We start from the raw sequence: 16,158 nt of genomic DNA, 5'->3' as shown, positions 1-16,158 counted from the left end.
GAGGGACTGGCGGCTGAAAACATCCACGTCTTTATTATGGTGCCGGTTATATATTTTCAAAACTTAGAAACATGAATGATATAAATAGGGAAATTTTACGGCATGTAAGTCATATTTCAAGCTACAATCCCCTTGAAACCAGGCTGTGCTGTAGCTCAGTTTGGCTTGGAACCCTCTTCGCAGCTGATCCATTCATGTCTGCAGCCCAGCCCCCATATTTCAAATCAATGAGAAAAGTGAAAGGTTTAAATCAACAAAAATATGAAAAAGATGTATTTTAGAGATCAATACATTTGATTCTTTTTTAATATGCCAAAATGCTTCTTTTTTCAATTAAATAATAGCATGTCAAAGTCAACCATTACAAATTAAGTACAAGTTTACATAATTTCCCAATGTCAAAAGACCTAAAATTTAAAAACTATATTTAAGACTATCAGTATTAATAAGACTTGACCATTTAACGATTAGATATTTCTGCACGTCAAACGCAAAATCAACTTGGGAGAGCTAGAATCTGGAAGGGCTTAAAGCCAGCTACATAGTGAGTTCAAGGCCAAGTGGAATGGTTTTACAAGGCCCTATCTTTAAAAATAAATCAGAGCCAATGGGATACTCTCAATGCTATCATGAACTTGGTAAACAAAACAAAGCTGTGGGGAGGGGGGATTGGGGAGGATCATTTGTTAAGAGTCCCTGCCTCCCATCCAAGGCCGTGGGCTCCCTTCTCAGCACTGCACAAACGGGGACGTGATTGCACACGCCACACTGTGAGAACCGGTGACTGGAGGATCAAGAAATTCAAGCTCATGCGCTCAGAGTCAGCCTTGGCTAGCAGAGACCCCCGCCTCAAAACAAAACAGCAAAGCTCATCCACATTTTATTAGCTGAAAAATCATTTTTGTGCCTTTCTGAGAAACAGTTAATAAAAACTATCAAGGATTTTAAATATTAAACCAGTTAAGGTTGTTCATATATGCAATCCAGGCACCTGTGAGGCAGAAGCAGGAGGTTCAGGAGTTTAAGGCTATCCACACAAGTGTGAGGCCAGCCTGGGCTACATGAGATGGTGACCAAAAAGGAAAAAGAGTGGGCGAGGTCTTTAAATATTGACATGACACTCTGACCTTACCCGTCTTTTCTAAGACTACATCCAAAAGAACACATTTTCTCAATGTTTTATAAACGAATACAAATCATAACATTATTTGAGACAATAAAAATAACCGATAATATCTTCAACAGTGAAGATAAAGCAAATAATCTATAAGGCTGAATGGTAACAGTTGTGAGAATGGCTTTTAGAACGTCAACAACAGAGAAACGCTTGCCAACCAAATGATGCAAACAAGAACACAGGGCTGGGGCTAGGGCTCGGTCAGTCAGCGTAAGGACAAGCTTAAGATGGCTTAGTCGCACAGCACGAGAGACCCAAGTTTGATCCCCAGCACCAATGGAAAAGCCAGGGACATACCTATAACACCAGCACCGGGGACAGGAGGGACCTCTGTAGCTCTCTGGGTGGCAACTGGCTCAGTAAGAAACCCCGACTCCAAAAATGAGATGAGATGGAGGGCAATTGAGAGAGACACCCAATGTCAGCGTCTGACGTCCAGATGGGCGTGTGCACGCACTCACACATATGCACATATACCCGAACACACACACAAACATGAAGCTCTAGGAATATACGGTATGAGCCCAATCCTTTTTACAAACTCATCTTTCAAGAAGCTGCTGCTCTCCAGCAGTGAGCAAGATCCATTGCCTTGTCTTCCTCCGTGGCACACAACCTAATCCACGGCTCCACTAATGTTTCTTGCAAGAATGCCAATAGGAAGTAGAATTAAAAGAAAAAGCTTTTTAAACTAAGGTAGGCCGCCTGGTGGCAGTGGCACACACCTTTAATCCCAGTACTTGGGAGGCAGAGGCAGGTGGCTCTCTGTGAGTTTGAGGCTAACCTGGCCTACAGAGTGCATTCCAGGCTAGCCAAAACCCTGTCTCAAAAAACAAAAACAAACAAGCAAAACTATGTCTTAATTTGGACCAGAAGTGACAAGTAGCCTCCCTCCATGACTCCTTCTCTGTGCTCCATAGCCCAGGAGAGGAATGCAGTATTTGGTGCCTGGCAGCCCATTATGTGACAAGGTAAGCGAGGCCACTACCGATGGGATGCCCAGTGCCACACAGCCGCCAGGGCACTAAGACCTGGGCAAGCAGTTTACCAAACAAGCGGGCAAGGAAAGCTGAAAAACTATGAAAATGAAAGCGTGTGAAGGGCTAAAAGCTGTGCTGTGAGAGGCATAGCATAGTTGGTAGAGGGCTTGCCTTGTATACATGAAGCAGCCCTGGGTTCAGTCTTGGCTAAATAATGGGTTCAAGGTCAGCCTAGGCTACCTGGGACCTTATCTCAAACATAAAAATAATAGCTAAAGTTAAATGCAATCAACCTTTGAAGTTACTGGTAGAACAGCCTGGCCTATCTGAGACCATTTTAAGAAACTAAGCTGCAATTTTCAATTATTGCAAACTACTTATGCCAAAGATACAAAGAGTACAGTGAAAGGGTTGTCTGGGCCTTAAACAATTGTTTGGTCACGAATTTTCCTTTCTGCATGCTTAGAATGTGGCAATCCTGGCTGATGAGACAGAAAAGACTAACAAGAGGAAATTTTATTGGCAGCTAAATTCTCAAGGTCCACAGATATTCCAAGATGCCATGTATTTCCTACACAGCAAATGAGGACAGTTTCCTTTTAAAGGACATAGCTGCTTGGAATAGGTCGAAAGTTCTCAAGAAGCGATTCTGGAGCCTCAGCAAGATACAGGACTCAAGGGCCAAAAGGGTGGCTCAGCCGGGAAAGATATGGCTTCAAAAGCTGAGTTCGAGTCCCCAGTATCTATGTGAAAAGCAAGGCAGGGTGCTGATCTCTATAACCCCATCTGGGGAGGAAGACATGGGAAGATCCCTGGAGCTCGGTGGACGGGTAAGTCTAATCAAATTAGTGAGGTCTAACTTCAGTGATGGACCTTATCATCCATCAGGTGGAGCCGGCAAGATGGCTCAGCTGGTTAAAATTATTGCCGTTTCACCTGGAGACGTGAGTTTGCCTCTGACCTGTACACTCGGACCGTTACATTCACTCCTCCCCCGCACACGTGCAGACATCACACACACACACAATAATAATAACGAATACCTTTAAAAGTTTTTTATGCCTATGGGTGTGTTGCCTGCATGTATGTCTGTCTACTCTATATGTGCAGGACCCATGGAGACCAGAAGAGGACATCAGATCTTCTGGGACTGGTGCCACAGATGGTTGAGAGCTACCACGTGGTGTTAGGAATTGAACCCAGGTTCTTTGGAAGAGCAGCCAGTGCTCTTAAATCACTGAGCTATCTCTCCAGCCCCAGGGAATATTTTTGTTAGTTTGAGACTAGCTTGGGCTATGCAGAGTTCTAGCTAGCCTGAACTACATTGTCAACCCAACTGAAAACAAGCAAGCAAACAAAAACCTTTCAAATCTGAATTTCAGAAATCTGAATTGCTCTGACTATATAGAGGGAACTAGATCTGGCTTTCTGGTCTACTGCTGCACTGACCACAAATAAAAATACTTAATGAATGTATTCCACCACTACCATTCTCCACAAATACGTCTATTTCCTCTGAAAATAGGGTGGTGGCAACACCGGGACAAACAGGAGGGTACACGTCAGGGACACATAGAGAGATGGCTCCTCACCTCATGCCAGTCCCCAGCCTTTGGGTATTACTGGTGTTTCTCTGCTCCTGGTAAAATGCCCTATTAATCTAGAATTACCAGTGGACAAGATAACTTGTCACTTTCACACTAATAACCCCCATGTTGGTATTAATTTGCTGAGAATTGGGTACTGCACTGTGGGTAGGAGAGAAACTCAAAAGGATCGCCTGAGAGGAAGCTGTAAGGGAGAGGACAGAGTGGACAGAACAGAAAGAAGCCAAGAAGAAAGTGACTAGGGCTGGGAGATGCCTGTGAGTCAAATGCACACGAACTCGGATACAGACTTCCCCAGCACCTGGGTGTTCCATGCCTGCAATCCCAGCGTCCAGAGGCAGACACAGCAGGACTCTGAGAGCTTGCCCCCAACACACTCCAGATTCAGTGACAGACATTGCTCAAAAAAACAAAGACAGCTGGGCAGACGGATCAGTGGTTAAGGGCGCTTGCTGCTCTTACAGAGGACTCATTCAATTCCCAGCACCTGTATGAGAGCTCACAACGTGCTGGAATTCTGTTTCCAAGGAATCTGATGCCCGCCTTTGGCCTCCTGGATACCAGGCACATAGAGACACAGACAAACGTGCAGGCTAAACCTTCATATTTATAAAGTAAAACAGTATTTTAAAAATATTGAGAAAATATCTCATATCTATCTGTGGGCTCCATATATATGCATATGAGCTCCTACATACACATAACACTACACACAGATGCAGCACACATGTACATGTATTCCACCACACATACATGTACATGTGTGTCCTTCCACACACATGCACATATATACATGCACTCCTCCATGCACATATGTATGCATGCACTCCTCCATCCACATGCACTCCTCCATGCACATGCACCCTTCCATACGCATGCACATATGTATGCATGCACTCCTCTATGCACATGCATCCTTCCACATGCATGCACATATGTATGCACGCACTCCTCCATGCACATGCATCCTTCCACATGCATGCACATATGTATACATGCACTCCTCCATGCACATGCATCCTCCCACACACATGCACATATGTATACATGCACTCCTCCATGCACATGCATCCTTCCACATGCACGCACATATGTATACATGCATTCCTCCATGCACATGCATCCTTCCACACACATGCACATATGTATGCATGCACTCCTCCATGCACATGCACTCCTCCGTGCACATGCATCCTTCCACACACATGCACATATGTATGCATGCACTCCTCCATGCACATGCATCCTTCCACATGCACGCACATATGTATACATGCATTCCTCCATGCACATGCATCCTTCCACACACATGCACATATGTATGCATGCACTCCTCTATGCGCATGCATCCTTCCACACGCACGCACATATGTATGCATGCACTCCTCTATGCGCATGCATCCTTCCACACGCATGCACATATGTATGCATGCACTCCTCCATGCACATGCACCCTTCCACACACATAAAAAAATAAATATCTGTTGTCCTCTTTTTTAACGGTTGCTGCCTTTTAAGCTGCGGCTATCCAAGTCAGCAGCTGCAACTTGGCCGCTACCAGCAGTGGTTCAGCAGCAAGGGCCACACAGCCTTGAGGAAATTCTGTTCCCTCAGGCACCAACTCTTTCAAAGTTACTAAGAGAAGGTATCTAAATCTCTGTCCCGCTAAAGAACTCAAGATTCAAAGACTAAAGGAGGTAGAACCCTGCTTCCCAGAGAGACTGAATAGCAAGCAGCTCACCTCCTCCCGTCTCCCACGAAGTCCTCGAAGTCCTCGTGCTTTTCCTCGCCCCTCCTTATAAACCCTTCTCCACCTGGCTCCTCCCTACCACTTCTCGTCAGCTAGTTGCTGACGCAGCCTCCTAACTGCAGGTGAATCTTATTTAATCAAATGCATCTTTGCATCATTAAACAAAAGTTCCAGAGCATAAACAAAAGTAGCACACCTTAAAATAATATTCTAAAACAAATATCTTTAAAACTAAGTGACTTCAGTAAATCAGGGCTGGAAGGAGAGGTGACTAACGAGGGAGAAACAGCAAAGACTGAGCAGCCTCGAAGCCAGGTGCACACAGCTTCAAGGGTATTAAAAATGCTATTAAACAAACAAGCAAAGAAAAAACTCGCAGGCTTTATGTGTAAAGACACTTACTGCCAAGTGTTATGACCTAAGTTTGAGTCCCAAGACTCACATATTGGAAGGTCAGAAATGACTCCGGCACTTTATCTTCATATGTATGCGCTCCCCCAACACACACACACACACACAATAAAAAGATGCTTTAGCAGAAAGGCATCATGAACAAGTATGCACCAAGTAAACAACTGCCAGCAAGGACTCCAGTGAAGGTCATGGAGACACTCTAGTGCCAGACTAAAAACTAGGGGTTGCAAAGGCCATGCCGCAAGTCTAAGGACGGCTCTCTTCTCAGGCTACAGCTAATTCCCCATTCCTGACCATTCCCATAAATTATATTTATTCTCTTTCCTTCAGGAGCCAACCTACCATCATGCCATAAGCATGCCTTATATTAAACCTAGGAAAAAACAAAGACAGGCAGACAGACTTCAGAGCTCCTGGTGAGCCCAGTTTTTTTTTTCTCCAAAGCAGTATCTTTAAAAGGTTGTAAATAGATATCGTTCCTCCTTTTCTAAACACCCCCATTCCTCAGTTAGGTAATGTAAGGACAAACTGACCCCTATAAAACATGCAATCCGAGGACCCATACACCCCCACTCAACACACTCCCTAACATGTATATTCGTCTGAGCTGCTCAAGTTCATGAAGTGAACCAGCCAGGCCAACAGTGACACTTCTATCAGGTCATCTCTGCAAAGTGGCTTGCCGGCCAACATGTGAAATCTGAAGTGGTGGTGTGTCACGGTCTTGTACCTTGAATGCTTCTTTTAAAAAACGCCTTACATCCTTCGCACGACCAGACGCCATAGTGATACCCAGATGCATAATCGCTGCAGACCGCGCAGAAGTGAGCATCCCTCTTTGAGTTCGGACTCGTAACAGGGTTGGCATAACTGCCCCCGCTCAGCTTCCTTTTCAGTGTCTCTCTGGGGGAGGAGAGAAAACAGACATCGTAAAAGGACACGAAAGAGAGAACAAGAGCTTTCCAGAGATGGATGGATGGATGGATGGATGGATGGATGGATGGATGGATGGATGGATGATGGATGGATGATGGATGGATGGATGGATGATGGATGGATGGATGATGGATGGATGATGGATGGATGGATGGATGGATGGATGGATGATGGATGGATGGATGGATGATGGATGGATGGATGGATGATGGATGGATGGATGATGGATGGATGGATGGATGATGGATGGATGGATGGATGATGGATGGATGGATGATGGATGGATGGATGGATGGATGATGGATGGATGGATGGATGATGGATGGATGGATGATGGATGGAAGGATGGATGGAAGGATGGATGGAAGGATGGATGGATGGATGGATGGATGAGTGGATGGATAGATGGATGGGCGGGCGGACAGACGGACAGATAACATGAACTTTGCCAAATGTAATCTCTTTGCCTTCCAGAAACCTGTCATCAGACCACAGAGAGCCCAGTGTTGGGGCTGACTGGCATTTGAGGGCGTTGGCAGTGTGCACAGGTCCTCAGGAGGCTAAGAGAGATGGCAGCTCAGTAGTTGTAAGGAGGAAGTGCTCCTCAGAGGAGCATCAGGGACAGTGGTACCCGCCCCCTAGTTACTGATTTTGTCACATGTTTCTTCTGGGAAGGGAGATAGTAGAGGTGTGACTAATTTAGAAATGACAGAAACCTTCCTGATGGTAAGTTTGTCTAAATATTAGCAGGACTTTAATGAGAATTTGAGAGGTTATGAAAATGTCATCCTTTAAATGATAAGTAAGTGAAAAGTATTAATCATAAGATGTGACCCACAGTTTTTATATTTATCTTACCAATAAATAAAAAGATTAAGAAGAAAAATTTAATTACTGTGTAATATTTTCTCAAAGGCTGTTTTGATTTGGTTTGGGGCTCAGAGGTGCTGGGTTTGGGTTCTTGGGGTGGACCCAGAGCCTCATGAAAATTAAAGCCACCCCCTAGCACTGAGATGGACGCTCCAGCTCCTATTTCCTCTAAGTGTTATGATAATGTCTGAAAGTAATGCTCTTCTTATTTGTTTTGGTTTTTTTTTTTTTGAGACAGGATCTCTCTAAGCAGGCCTGGCTGTCCTGGAACCCACTATGTAGACCTGGCTGGCCCCAAACTTTGAGATCCATCTGTCTCTACCTCCCGAATGCTGGGATCAAAGGAGTGTGCTACCACACCCTGCAAGCAATGCACTTACTAGTTGGTGTGCCATAACTCAGTGCTCTTCTTCCAGAAATCCATTCTTCCTGCCACTTATTCATATACCATTCTCTCCCTCCACAGTCATTGCTAGCACCAAAAATCTTACAAAATAGACAGAAGTAATCTGTCACTTGGCCATGCATTTGGGGATCAACTTGTTTTAACTTCGGAAATGTTTGCTAGGCTCCTACAGTGAGTTCCTCCTTGGTCCTTAGAAAGCGCCACCTGGGCTCATCACTAAAGCCTTGTCCCGTTATCTTTCCTGGCTCTGAGTGGCTACGTCGTGGAAGTTGTAGGGCTACCATGGTTACTTTCATCCTGGAAACAATTTGCCATCAACAGTGAGTTACCCATCATTTTACAGTAAGACTCTAATCTGGCTGTAAGAAATAAACAAACAAACAAACAAAAGAAACAAACAAACAAACGAACAAACATTTAAAACCCAACACCTTCACCAAAACCCAACTGGCATAAGCGTGATGATTGCTACATAAAGAGAACATGCATTACAACGTACTTTCTCGAAATACCCATCCATAAGCACAACTTTTTCATAAGAACTAGACTATCAGAATAGAACAGAGCAATATGTCTCTGGTATCCTAAGCAAGTGACAAAATAAAGACTCTGTCTACCACATGTCCTTCTTACTAAACTGGGACGTGAAGATCATGCCATCATCCATGACTTAGATGAAGACAGGGCTTTACCTGTTCACAGGTAAGGTGTGTTCTAGTGATCTTGCTTCATACCAAGGACTCTTTTGAGGTTCTGCATACAGAAGCGATGACTGGCAATGGGTCGCTAAAGGAGAGAGGTGTCCAGAAGTTGGCCACAGCACATTTGGGCTTGCGGTCTGTCGAACAGGCCCGCCTTCCAGGCTATTGGCGCTGCTGGGAACACTGTAATTTACTACCGCCGGACTATAGAATGCCATCGCTGAGTATTCGTGGCGGCTCTCTACGTAGGAGGAAGGGATATAGATGGGGCCATGCTCCAGTGGTAGGATGGACTGGCTACAGTTGTAGGAAGGAGGGGAATTAAGGCTCGAAGGTGAGTTTTTGATATCCATGTCTTGAGCAGGTAGCAGCTGAGAAGAGTCCTTGTGGGAAGGTGTACAGACGGACATTGTGTTCTCAGAGACTCAGGGGCAGGTGTAATGGCTGCAAAGGAAAGCAAACAATGTTTAGTCAGTTCACCCTACAAGAGTAACTGAGAAATATTCATTTTAGCTAGAGGCAATGGTGCTTACCTACAAGCTCCAGCACTCAAGGAGGCTGAGGCAGGAGGATTTCTAGTTCCAGGACTGCCTGAGCTACAGAGTGAGACACAGTCTCAAAACAGAAGAGAAGAAAAGAAAAGAGGAGAAGAGAAAAGAGAAAAGGGCTGGAGAGATGGCTCAGAGGTTAAGAACACTGGCTCTTCTTCCGGAGGTCCTGAGCTCAATTCCCAGCAACCACAAAGGTGGCTCACAACCATCTGTAATGAGATCTGGTGCCCTCTTCTGGCCTACAGGCAGAACACTGTATATGTAATAAATAAATAAATCTTTTTTAAAAAACAGAAAGAAAAGAAAGTGGAAATGGAAATATAGCGTAATTGGTAGAATACTTGCCGAGCTCGCACACAGGACAGGAGGCCTTGACTTTGATCCCTAGCATTGCATAAACCAGGGATGGTGGAAGACCTTTGTAAACCCAGTATTCAGGAGGTGGAGGCAGAAGGATCGGAAGTGCAAGGTCATCCTCTTGTCAGGAGTTCAAGATCAACATGGGTTATATGATACTATAGCTCGGAAAAAGAAAAAACAGGGCAAAATGACGCAGTGGGCAAAAGTGTTTGCTGCTCAAGCCTGCTGATGGGAGTTCAACCCCAGAACCCAGGGTGGAAAGTGAGATTGCCTGAAAGCTGACCTACGGAGGCGAACACATACCACAGCGGCCACTCTTTCGCCGTCTCTCATTTGTCTCTCTCTCTAACACACACATAGGATTTTGTCAGTCTATTGCCTCTAAACTTTAAAAGCACCCTTCAATATAGGATTTACATAAAAAAAGAAAAAAAGAACAGAATTTCTATTAAGACCAAAGCAAGCTCAGTAGAGGGTGCAATAGAGACACCGTGGGACAAAGGCTTGCTGCAAATGCTGGCCATGGCAGGCAGTATGAATGTGAGAATCCAGGGTGGAGCTTGGCCCAGCCAAAGGTCCAGAATGAAATCTCTTGGCAGCCTTGCGGTCCGCATGGCAATGGCCTTTTCACAGGCATCCCTCTGGACTATGACCCAAAGATTGAACTCTACAGAATCACCCATTGCACAAGCCTCGTCACCCTGACAACTTACCTGCTCTGAAGGCCTTCTGCCCTTGAGGGAACCCAGACTCCCACTTTGTTTGCATGGCTTGGTTTCTGGCCACCAACCACTGAACTGCATTTTAGAGGGGACCGATGGCTTAATCAGCAACCTAGATCCTTTAAACCCTGCTCCTCCTATGCCCCACCTCTGTCCCTCCTATGCCCCTCCTATGCCCCGCCTTTGCCCCTCCTATGCCCCGCCTTTGCCCCTCCTATGCCCCACCTCTGTCCCTCCTATGCCCCGCCTTTGCCCCTCCTGTGCTCCGCCTCTGCCCCTCCTATGCTCCGCCTATGACCCGCCTCTGTCCCTCCTATGCCCCGCCTCTGTCCCTCCTATGCCCCGCCTCTGTCCCTCCTATGCCCCGCCTCTGTCCCTCCTATGCCCCTCCTATGCCCCACCTCTGTCCCTCCTATGCCCCGCCTTTGCCCCACCTATGCTCCGCCTATGACCTGCCTATGCTCCGCCTGTGACCCGCCTATGCTCCTCCTATGCCCCGCCTTTGCCCCTCCTGTGCTCCGCCTATGACGTGCCTATGCTCCGCCTATGCCCCGCCTTTGCCCCTCCTATGCTCCGCCTATGACATGCCTATGCTCCTCCTATGCCCTGCCTTTGCCCCTCCTATGCTCCGCCTATGAACTGCCAATGCTCCTCCTATGCCCCACCTCTGTCCCTCCTATGCCCCTCCTGTACCCCGCCTTTGCCCTGCCTTTGCCCCACCTATGCTCTGCCTATGCCTTTCCTATACCCTGCCTATGCTCCGCCTATGTCCCGACTATGCTCCTCCTATGCCCCGCCTTTGACCCTCCTATGCCCCCTCCTATGCACCTCAACCGTGGCCACCTGGGCCTTCTGGGAGCACATACAGCAATTGGCTGTCACTTGCATGGACTTTGGAGAGTGGGCTCAGCCACTTCCCAGAGCTGCTGTAGTAAACGTGACTCCCACTGCTACTTGCCAGCGTGAGGCTGGGCTCTCAATAAACAGAGGGGGGGATGTCTGTGAGTCGATGGCCAAACCTCACCCTGTCCAGCAAGCTCTAAACTCCCTCAGAGCTGGATATTCTCCAATGTGTGTACTCTCCCTCAGTGCTAAGTGGCCGAAAGAATCTCTACAAAGTTCTTTCAGAGGACCGAAATTCAGTTCCCAGTGCCCGCATCAAGTTACTCACTCCAGCTCCAGAGGACCTGACACCTTCTTCAGGCTTCCACAGGTACCACATGCTTATGCACATATATGTACACACACATACCCCTAAACATAAATAATAAAATATTTTTTTTTAATTTTGTTTTTTGAGACAGAGTTTCTCTGTGTAGCTTTGGAACCTGTCTTGGAACTCGCTCTATAGACCAGGCTAGCCTCGAACTCACAGAGATGCACTTGCCTCTGCCTCCTGAGTGCTAGTTTAAAGGTGTATACCACTACACCCATCTTAAAATATTTAAATAATAATTTAAATTGGTTTTTTTTCAAAATGGACGATGCCTGAAGAAGAGCAGCACCTGAGGTTACCCTCTGGCTGGCACATGTGTGTATATACACATACGTGTGCACATATGTACACACACACACATACATATACACAGAAAATAACCAACAGTCCCAGGGAAAGACATGAACCTGAAAAAAATGCTTTCCCTTGTTCAGCTGGTCAGTGAACACAGAATTTAAAAACAACACAGAACTGATCCCATCGTCCCTTCTCCCAGCCTCAGGTCAGGCACACACCACGGAAAGGCAAGTGCCAAGATCACCTAGAAAACAGGGATCTCATAGGCTAGCGATATCACCGGTCGATTTCCGCAGTTTTTCTACCAAGCCCCAGCCCCCGTGGGAGGGAGCTGTCAGAACCAGGCTTGGCCTTTGGCTGAACAGCTTTCGATATGTCCAGATTCATGTCGCATCTTGGATAACTAGTACCACAATCACTAATAACAGAGCTTTTCTTCCTAAATCACAGCCTCGGAGAAGCTTTTGTACACTCGGGGTTATGCATGGCGTGCTAAAGTACTAACTGGGAAACACATTATGGATCTCAACCTAAAAAAAATAAATATCTTTTTAAAACCCCAATACTGACAGTGGATTTTTTTTTAATTGAGCTCTACGTTTTTCTCCACTCCCCTCCTTCTCTCCCCTTCCTCTTCTGCCCTCACTCATGACCCCCATACTCCCAATTCACCCAGGAGATCTTTGACAATGGTTTTACGGAGAAGAAAAAGGTTGGCCCGGAAATAACACGGCATTCCACGAAGAGCAGAGAGACTTACAAATCCAGCAAAAGGAGAGAAGCAATCACCAGCCAGCCTATATGTAATCATGTGTATCCTGGCCCAGTGGACAGAACACAACACTGGTTCCCAGCCTCCGCTCTGCCTAAACACCAGCTCCTAGACAAACCACATAAACTCCTTGAACTTTCATATCCTTTTCATCAGAGATGAGAAGCACTGTGGGATGCCCCTTTTCACGGTGCTCTGAGGGAGAAAGGAAGTGGCATGTGCTAAAAGCATTCTGCGAGGTATCGGAGGCTGATACCAGCCCGCTGGCGTGCCACTGGGCACGCCTCTCACGTTGGTCAGGATTCCCAGACACTGAAGACCGAGTGATTTCTGACCATGAAAACTTGCTTCTGAATTTTACTTTTTAAACCCATGTTTGACAGAAGCCCACCACTACAAGCCACCCAGACAGCAGGGCTGCTAGGAGCCTGTCTGCTGTGTGTGTGTTGACAAAATGTCACCTCCCCTGAGCGAGGCATCCTGGGCCTGCAGGTATGGATAACTTGGACAGGTCACGGTCATCTTCCTCCACCTGTCCACTCGCCCCCTCCCCAAGCATTCTATTCAAACATTCCAGTTTATACTCACCAGAGAGAATTTCACAGACAAGAAAAATACATATAAACAAATGCATTTCTCTTCTTACTCCTTTCTTCTCTAAGACAAGATCTCATGTAACCCAGGTTGGCTTAAAAATTGCTATGTAGCCAAGGGCATCCTTAAACTCCCTGATCTTCCTGCTTCTATATTCTGAGTTGTAGAATAATAGATAAGGACCGCCACGCCTGATTCGTGTGATGCTGTGGATGGAGGCCAGGGCTTTGTGCATTTGAGGCAAGTTCACCAACTGAGCCACATTCCTTTAGGTGTATCTTTTAAGCATCAAGCATTCTCGTGTGTTTCTGTTTAGCAATTACTACCTTCATATGTATCTTTTCCAAAGCAAAATATTAAGGCCCTCAAACAATTTCATATTAGGAACAAAGAACATTTACTCTAAAATAACTGACCACTAATAATTGACTTACTCTTTAAAACAATATGTGTATCTTCCAAAATGAGAAAAAGCTAAACCTTCCATGTCAAAATTCTTAGAGTGGTATTTTTTAGAAAGCTTAAATTCAACTGTCTGTAAATAATACTGTAATAAGCATAATTTTTCGAGTGTCTATTACAATGTAATAAACACTGAATTATGAAATCTAATATCTAAATATTTAGTTTTCAAGGGCTTTGCATACAATCAACAAAAACTTACCAGCAAATGATTGCCTCAGGATTTTATGTAATCACTTTCTAATACATTGCATAAGATGACTTGGAGCATCAATTAACATTTTATCATGAAATATATTTTAAGGCATTGCCGGTAGAATTACAGTGTTTTAGTCTCCTCAAGGTACATAATGTTTATTAAAGGATAATTTTGTATTTGATAGGTTGAATTTAGTACTAAGCTTTATCTTTTTATATGAAGAATACGTTCTGAGAAATGTCAAATCTGAGTAGATCCATTTGAGCTCACCTTGAAGCAGTCGTATATGTGCTTCTTGTTTATTTCAAACACACATCTTGAGTAAGGCTTAAAGTGTGACTTCTAACACGGCTTTTGAAACAAGAATCTCAGATTCATCTAGAAAACTTCTGAACATAAAACGGAGCCCTTAAGTTTCTTCTTTAACACTTAGCGATCTTTTCCTTCCGACAGAATGCCGGTAAGGGCAGTGGTTCTCAACCTTCCCGGTGCTGTGACCCTTTAATACAGTTCCTCATGTTGTGGGGAATCCCCAACCATAAAATTATACCACATAAAAGGCTACTTCATAACTGTAATTTTGCCAAAGTTATGAATCGCAATGCAAATATCTTGGGGGACAGAGGTTTGTCCAGGGGTCACGATCCCAGGTTGAGAACCACTCCGTGGGCTTTCTTGGGAAAGAAAGTGTTTAGAGTTTCTGTCACACTTTTCGTTGTCCCCATAGGTCAGCTAATCTTCCCGTTCACTTTTCAAATAGCATTTACACAGAGAGAGAGGATCATTACAGCAAAAATGAAATTTCAAGTGAAATGCTCACACACACACACACACACACACACACACACACACACACACACACACACAAAGACCACTTGAAATAAAACAAAACTCCGTCCCGGTTGTGCTGCGTGCCACACCAGTCTGTCTTCTGAAATATAAGAAAAATCATTAACGGATCTCTGTGAGTTTGAGACCATCTTGGTCTACAGAGCTGGTTCCAGGACAGGCTCCAAAGCCACAGAGAAACCCTGTCTTGAAAAACCAAAAAAAAAAAAGAAAAGAAAAAGAAAAAGAAAAATCATCAAGCTCACTTTCTGAATAGAGCTCCACTCAAATTCAAAGTTTTGTTTTCCACACACAAAAACAATATTCGCTTGACCTAATTTCCCACTTCTGCTCTGAAACAGTCACCAGAGGTAACCGTGAAGAAGCAACAGTTAGCTTCCTCGCCGGCAAATAAGAGAGATTGGATTTAACGGAGCTCAGCCTATCCGGAAAGGGAAAAAAAAATCTATTTCTGCCACGACTAAGGATGGCCAGTCGACTCATTTTCAAGCTATGACACCTGCCTGAGGCAGGCACATCCTCCCTGGTCCACGACGCTTGGGCAAGAAGCATCATCATTGCATCCACTGCCAGGAACCCACGGAGAAAAACCACGGGGATTTTCTTTTTATAAAAAGACATTTATAATCACACAACCAACCCAAAAGTCAATAAAATTTGTGTTTCCAGTAGTGTTCGAGACAGTCGCATCCACCCCGCCGCCCCTTTATTGTTCTAAATACTGCTGGCTTCCCGGTGCGGAAATCCACACCGTCAGTGAAACCACACTGGGCGCAAAGGGCACTTACCTGGCAGGTAAACATTCTCTTTTTTGCATTCTCTACATGCAGGCACGTGCTTTCCTCGGTCCCCGCGCGGGACTCGCAGTTCACTGCCTGTCGCTCAGCCCTGCGGTGGCTGCGACTCTACTCAGAGCGGATACCAAGGAAGCCAGTTGCAGCACAAGCAGCTTCCTCCGGGCCGGGCTCCCCGCCTCCTCTACTCCCGGGAAGTTTCAAGAGGTGATTCTAAAAGCCTCGGAGGAGGCAGGGATCTGGGAGTTCGTTTCAAAAAGACCAGCAGCTGCAGAGACTGCAAAGATTACCCAAGACTAACGCCGTTAGTCCGTCTTCCTTTTAAAGACGGTGAAGAGGGAGTGTGGGTGGTTAGCTAAAGAACCCACGTGACCACGATCCCGGAGCCGGAGCTCTCCCGCACTCCAGCGCTGCGCCTCCGGATCCACTGGATGTCCTCTTCCAGTCATCTCATGGTCACCCACTAGGGACACCCCCTCCCTTCCCAAGAGACTGACAATG

At 45.6% G+C, this 16,158-nt stretch overlaps 1 protein-coding gene across 2 annotated transcripts in view; it reads right to left on the bottom strand.

Moving 5' to 3' along the window:
- Nucleotides 1-15,955, bottom strand: part of Esr2 (estrogen receptor 2) — a 48,633-nt gene extending 32,678 nt beyond the window's left edge. The window contains exons 1-3 of one of the 2 annotated variants that reach the window (XM_075947447.1): nt 15,652-15,955; nt 8,833-9,285; nt 6,659-6,831 (exon numbers count right to left, since the gene is read on the bottom strand). In XM_075947447.1, the coding sequence (XP_075803562.1) occupies nt 6,659-6,831; nt 8,833-9,251 (592 nt within the window). In that variant the 5' untranslated portion in view covers nt 9,252-9,285; nt 15,652-15,955. The remainder of the gene's footprint in view (nt 1-6,658; nt 6,832-8,832; nt 9,286-15,651) is intronic. The other variant, XM_075947446.1, reaches the window with a different exon arrangement.
- Between the last annotated feature and the right edge of the window lie 203 nt (nt 15,956-16,158).

This window comes from Microtus pennsylvanicus, chromosome 14 (assembly GCF_037038515.1).
Source record: "Microtus pennsylvanicus isolate mMicPen1 chromosome 14, mMicPen1.hap1, whole genome shotgun sequence".
Lineage (NCBI taxonomy): Eukaryota > Metazoa > Chordata > Mammalia > Rodentia > Cricetidae > Microtus > Microtus pennsylvanicus.
The sequence above is the reverse complement of the archived record's forward strand: the minus strand, read 5'-3'. Positions and strand labels throughout refer to the sequence as shown.